General features: G+C 55.4%; 1 protein-coding gene across 1 annotated transcript; it reads right to left on the bottom strand.

Moving 5' to 3' along the window:
* Positions 1-503: 503 nt before the first annotated feature.
* Positions 504-2,502, bottom strand: GBX2 (gastrulation brain homeobox 2). The gene is made up of 2 exons (XM_018911962.3): positions 2,007-2,502; positions 504-1,729 (listed from the first exon to the last, which is right to left on the bottom strand). Exons 1-2 carry the CDS (start codon positions 2,500-2,502, stop codon positions 1,206-1,208), a joined length of 1,020 nt encoding a protein of 339 aa, XP_018767507.3. The 3' UTR covers positions 504-1,205.
* Between the last annotated feature and the right edge of the window lie 3,243 nt (positions 2,503-5,745).

The following is a 5,745-nucleotide window of genomic DNA, read 5'->3' as shown; positions in this document are numbered from 1 at the left end:
ACCAAAAAAAAGAAAGTTTTTCCACCCGGCTCCCCCCCATCCCCGGCAATAAATGTGGCCTCGCAAAAGAGAAAAAAAATTAAAAACCATAAAAGCAGAAAAACAAAAACAGAGGCGAGAGCAGCATCGCTCCTCTCCGGCAGCGCGGGAGGGGAAAGGAAAATCAGCTCAACGCCAAATCCTGGACAGAGCACCCGGGGACTGGAGGGCTTTTTTTTTTTTTCTTTTAAAGTCTTTTTTGTTTCTTTGTCGGTTTTTATTCACAAGACTTAGTTTGCTTTTAAATTTCATAACTTATAAGGAAGGAAAGAAGCTACATTGAAATAAATTAAACACAATAGTGAAGATCGTGCTGGGTTGGTTTTTTTTTTTTCCTCTTTTTTTTTCTTTCTTTTTTTTTTTTTTTTTTTTTTTTGCCTTTGCCCACCCTCCCTCCCCTTCTCTCCTTTAAACATGGCTTGGTAGAATCGGCAAACCAAATCGACAGAAAGCCAGGCAAAAAAAAAAAAAAAAAAAGATAAAAAAAAGAAGAAAAGATTTTAAAAACTCATTCCCCAGTGCCTGCCACTCAGCCATCGGCAATAAAACCAAACAATAAAAAAGGCATGAAATGAAACTCTGAGTTTTCTTTCGGGTTTTTTCGTCTGTTTGTTCTCTCGTCTTTTTGTTGGTTTGTTGTTTTTTGTTTTTTTTTTTTTTTGTTCTTTACCTTTCGCCCCCGAATAAGAAAGAAAACCCCAAAGGTGGCAAAAGGCGCGGCGGGTTTCGCTGGGGATGCTCCGGCCAGGGGGATCCAGCGCCGGCTCCGCAGCCAAGGGCAGCCTCGCAATAAATATCTCTGTTTATGGGGGAGGGGGTGTCTGCGCGTCTCTTCCAGCCGGGATCTCCCTGCCCCGAACCCAAACACTTTCCAAGCCTCTTCCCCTCGCCGGGAGCGGAAAGTTTCGCTTCAAAGTTCGCTCGTGCTGGGGATTCGCCAGGCGCTCACGCGGGGTTCGTTCTTTTCGTGATGTTTCAGGGTTTTTTTTCGCGGTGCGTTTTTATTTTTTTTTTTTTGTTATTGTGGTTTGTTTTCTTGTTGGTTTTTCGGGTTTGTTTTTTTTTTTTTGCTTCTCTCGTTTTTGTTTTGATGCGGGTGGGTCGCCTTCAAACCCCGGGTTTGGAAACTTTTCCCGTGAAAAACTGAGCGCGGGAGGAGGGAGAGATCAGGGTCGGGCTTGCTCCAGCTGCTGGTGCTGACTCCTGATCGCGAACCTGCTGACGTGCACCGGGATGGGCACCACGATCTTGGGGTTCCGAGAGGGTTCTCCTGTCTTGGAGTTGGCGTTGCCCGCCTTGACCCGTTTCCATTTGGCCCGCCTGTTCTGGAACCAGATTTTCACCTGCACCTCGCTGAGTTTGAGGGCGTGAGCGATCTGGGACCTCTCGGTCAGGGACAGGTACTTTTTGCAGTGAAATTCCTTCTCCAGCTCCAGCAGCTGCTCGCTGGTGAAGGCTGTTCGCCTCCGCCGGTTTTTGCCCGTGGACGTGGTGCTGCTGGAGTTGGGGGGGTTCTGGGGGCTCTCCTCCAGCGCGTTGCCAGAGTCCTCTTCCTTGTGAGCCGCCTGCCCGGCGATGTTGTCGTCCGAGCTATAATCGAGATCGCTGTCCATGGAGAAACTTTCCTCCTTGCCTTTCGCGTCCTCCTCCGCCTTGGGGTCCTCCTTGCCCTGGCCTCGGAGAGCCCCGGCTGGAAGGGAGCAGAGGCCTCTCGTTAGCATCCCGCACCCTCCGTGCCGGGCCCCCCAGCACCCCAAAAATTATGCTTTCACCACCCTTTTTTTTTTTTTCCCTTATTTTTTTTCCTATCTACCGGCGCATCTTTCTTTCGCTCCGATGTTACCGAGAGCTGCCCGAGCGGCGGCGGGAGCTCAGCCCTCGCTGCTGCCCGGTCCCCCCCATCATCTCCCGGGGGTCCTCCCCATCCCGCTCCCCCCCGGCGCTCCCTCCCTCCCTCCCTCACTCACCGAGGGAAGCCTGGACGGCGTCGGCGGCGGGGAAGGGCAGGAGGGCTCCGTCCTTGCCCAGGAAGGCTTTGCCATCGTCGCCGCCGCCGTCCGGGGGGATGCCCTCGGCTTTCTCGAAGTTGCCCGGCGGCGCGAACTTCCTGGCGGCCTCCTGGTGCTGCGGCGAGGCGGGGAAGGTGCCGGGCAGCGTGGCCATGAGCGTGGAGGTGAGCGCCATGCCCTGGGCCAGGCTGGAGCAGAAGCCGGAGGGCAGGCTGGGCAGCTGGTGGTGGTGCGGGTGCGCGGGGGGCAGCGCGGGCGGCAGCGCGGGCGGCGGCGGCGGCGGAGGCGGCAGCACCACGGGCCGGTAGGGCATGAACATGGGGTAGCCGGTGTACACGAAGTGCCCGGGGGCGGGCGGCGGGGGGCTGCCGATCAGCGAGTCGATGCTGAAGGCCGTGCTGCTTCCCAGCGGGCGCTGCATCATCATCAGCGAGGGCTGGAAAGCCGCGCTCATGCCGGAGCGGCGGCGGGAGCGAGCGGGCGAGCCGGCACCTTCCTCCTCCTCCTCTTCCTCCTCCTCCTCCTCCTGCTGCTCGGCGGCGGCGGCGGCGGCGTCCTGGCTGTGCTGAGCGCGGGGCAGAGCCGGGGCGGAGCGGGGCCGCGGCCCGGCAGCTCCCGCACCTCGGGGCCGCCCCGCCCGCGCTGCGCCCCCGCGGAGCCGCCGCCGCCGCTCTGCCCGCCCGCGCTGCCCCGCGCCCATTCACATTTTGGCCGCCTGGGAACCCGGCCCGCCCCACGTGGCCGCCGCCGCAGCCGCCCATTGGTCAAGAGGAGGAGGGGGCGGGGCTTAGCGAAGAAGCCCCGCCCCCGCCCCGCCCCATTCACGGCGCCCCGGACGGCGCGGCCCACGCGTGACCGCCCGCGGAACCTCCGCGGGTCCCGGGCCGGGACACCCTGCACGGCCCTGTGCCGCCTCCCAAACCCTGCAGCACTCCTTCTTCCCCAAACCTCTTCCTTTTTCCTTTCTCTTTCCTTTTTTCCCCCTTTTTCCCCCCTTTTTTTTCCTTTTTTTTCCTTTTTTTCCCTTTTTTTTCTTTTTTCCTTTTTTTTTTTGTTTTTTAATTCACGCTCACCCCCTCTTTTTTTCCCCCTCCCTTCTTTTATTTTCCCCCTTTCTTTTTCCCCCCCCTTTTTTTTACCTCACTTTTTTTTTCTCTCTCTCTTTTTTTTTTCCCTCTCTTTTTTTTTTCTTTATTTTTCTCTTCTTTTTTTTTCTCTTTTTTTCTCTTCTTTTTTTTTTTTTTTTTTTTTTTTTGAAAAGCCCCCAAATAGGCTCCATGTGGTTCTGGGTAAAGTCAGCCCCTGGCTTGGCTTTGAAATTGCTTCTGCAATTATGTAAAAGAGCCATTCAGCAACACGGCGGAATTAAAAGCGATGGAGGGGCTGCTCCCTTTTCTCCGGCGAGCTTCTCATGTTGGCCGGCTCAAAGCCTTTTCCAACACGACGTCTTTGGCGAGGACAAAAGCTGGAACAAAAAAAAAAAAAAGGGGGAAAAAGGGAAAAAAAAAAAAGCCCCCAAACTTGTAAATTGAACGTCAAGGGAACTTTACACAATTTCAAAGGCCATAAATAATGATAAAGGGACCAGGCGAAGAGGCAAACCCAGGCAATTAATGGAGGTTCCCAAGCAAAGATCAAGTGGTTTGGAAAATAAAATTAAATGCGGGGTGGAAAAAAAAGAATAAAAGAAAGAGAGGGGCGAAAAAAAAAAAAAAGAGAGAAAGGAGGGGAGTTGCCTGGGGGTGGGTGGGATCCTTTGGGAAGTTGAAGATTTCCCGGGACAATGGTGCTGGCTGTGCCCCTGCGCTTGGCTTTGGGGGGTTCTGCGGCCAGGAGGGTCCCCAAAACCCCGGGATCAGCGGGAGATCCGGCTTGGGAAGCTCCTGCCACCTTGGGAAGCTCCTGCTGACCCTCTGATGCCAGGCTGTGCCAGCCAGGGTGGCGGATGTCGCACAGGACGGTGCCACCACCCCACTGCCAGCGCTGGGGACAACCAAAACTCGCCAGCATCACCCCAAACCCAACCCGTGCGGGATTGGGGTGCCAGGCTCCCTTTCCCTTCCCAAATCCCCTTTCCCGGCAGGTTCCCCCTCCCAAATCTCGGTGCCTCCCCCTGGCCCTGCCCGGATATCTGGGGCAGTTTATCCCCCAGCCACCATCTGAAAACGTTCTTTTCAATTAAAGAAGGTTATTCTGGGAAGGTCTCGGCGCAGTTTTTGCCGCATCCGGCTGCCTCAGCCTCAATTTTTGGGGTGCCGAGCCCCCGGAGCTCACCCCCAGCAGGATTTTGGGGGATTTTCCCCGGAGGGATGGCCGGGGGAGCAGCTGCGGCTGGGGATGGGTTTGTGTGATGTGCGTGCACAAACACTTTTGGGGCCCAGCTCCGACTTGAAGGGAGTGGGAAAAGTTGGATTTTCCAGCTCATTTCCATATGTCCTGGCTCCGTCTTGCGGAGGCCACCATATGTGCAGCAGCTCGGGAGCTTTCCCATTTTCCCCGTGGATGCTTCGTGGATTTTTCCTCTCCCATTTTTTCCCCCCTCTCCCCGTGCTCCACCCGGCATCGCATCCCTCTCCTCCCTCCCTCTCTTCCCAAAAGAAAAACCCCAAAACCCTGGGAATTCCAAAGCCAAGCGAGCCGAGAGGCGCAAAAAGAAGAAAAAAAAAATCCCTTTTTTATTTCAGGATTGCGGGAAGGACAGGGATAATTAGGAATGGCAATGTGTACCAACAGCCAGCTCCTGCAGCTGTTTTTATTGTCAGCCCCCTTCAAAATTTGCCCACAAACAAGTGCCTTTGCAGGACGGCAGCATTATTTCGGGCAAGAATGGGCTTTTTGTTCGGCACATAATTAGCTGATTTTTTTTTTTTCCCTCTCTCTCCCGGAGGAAAAAAAATAAAAAAAAACACCAAAAAAAATTTCAACTAAACTCGGCGATTGTGGAGCAGGAGCGAGGGGATCCCAACAGGTCAAAAAGGGGGTGAACCCCAAAGATTTGGTGGGAATGAGCGCTCCAGAGGGTCGGGCTTGGTTGGGGGAGCGCTTTTCCCCCCGGGCCGGGCCGTGGGGAGGGAACAGCCCCAGCCCCAGCTGGAAATGTGGTACCCAAAGGCTGCTCCGGGCATGGCTCATGGCTCAGGTGGCTTCTGGAGGGGTTTGTCCCCAAAAAAAACCTCCCAGGGGAGGAGCAGCAGCGATGTGACACCACCGCTGTGATCCCCTGCTGGAGTTTGAACCCCGATTGGAGGCAGGGAGGGGACGCAGTTTGGAGAGAAGGGATGGAGCCTCTCCAGGTGGGAATGCCCCGGGCACAGCATCCCCAGGCGGGCACAGGGATCGCTGCCCATCCTCCCTGGGCATCCCAGAGCTCTGATTTCCAGCGGCTGATCTTCCCCAAAGCAAAACCCGGAGCTTCCCCAGCCTCTCTCCAGCTGATTCTTGCATTTGCCGGGGAAATTTTAATTGCGTGGGAAACGTCACCAAAATCATCCAAACCGCATCACCCCGCCGGGCTTTGAAAGTGATTTTAAAATATTTTATTTCCCCTAGGAAAGGGAGGTGAGCAAGAGAAGAGACCTGAGCAGAATGAGCAGAATTGCCCCCCAAAAATCAGCGAGCTCTCGGTGCTGCAGGTGCGAGCCAAAATCAGGGATGCGGCCGCGGCTCGCACTCCTCCTCCCGCGGGGAAAGGAGGCAG

Source organism: Serinus canaria (genome assembly GCF_022539315.1).
Source record: "Serinus canaria isolate serCan28SL12 chromosome 7 unlocalized genomic scaffold, serCan2020 HiC_scaffold_29, whole genome shotgun sequence".
Taxonomy (NCBI): domain Eukaryota; kingdom Metazoa; phylum Chordata; class Aves; order Passeriformes; family Fringillidae; genus Serinus; species Serinus canaria.
Note: the sequence above shows the minus strand (reverse complement) of the source record. Positions and strands in the feature narration are given on the sequence as shown.

Coding starts and splice junctions, on each gene's coding strand:
- GBX2 (XM_018911962.3), bottom strand. CDS start 2,502: ATGAGCGCGGCTTTCCAGCCCTCGCTGATGATGATGCAGCGCCCGCTG. Junction 1,730..2,006: donor CGCCGTCCAGGCTTCCCTCG/GTGAGTGAGGGA, acceptor GCTCCCTTCCAG/CCGGGGCTCTCCGAGGCCAG.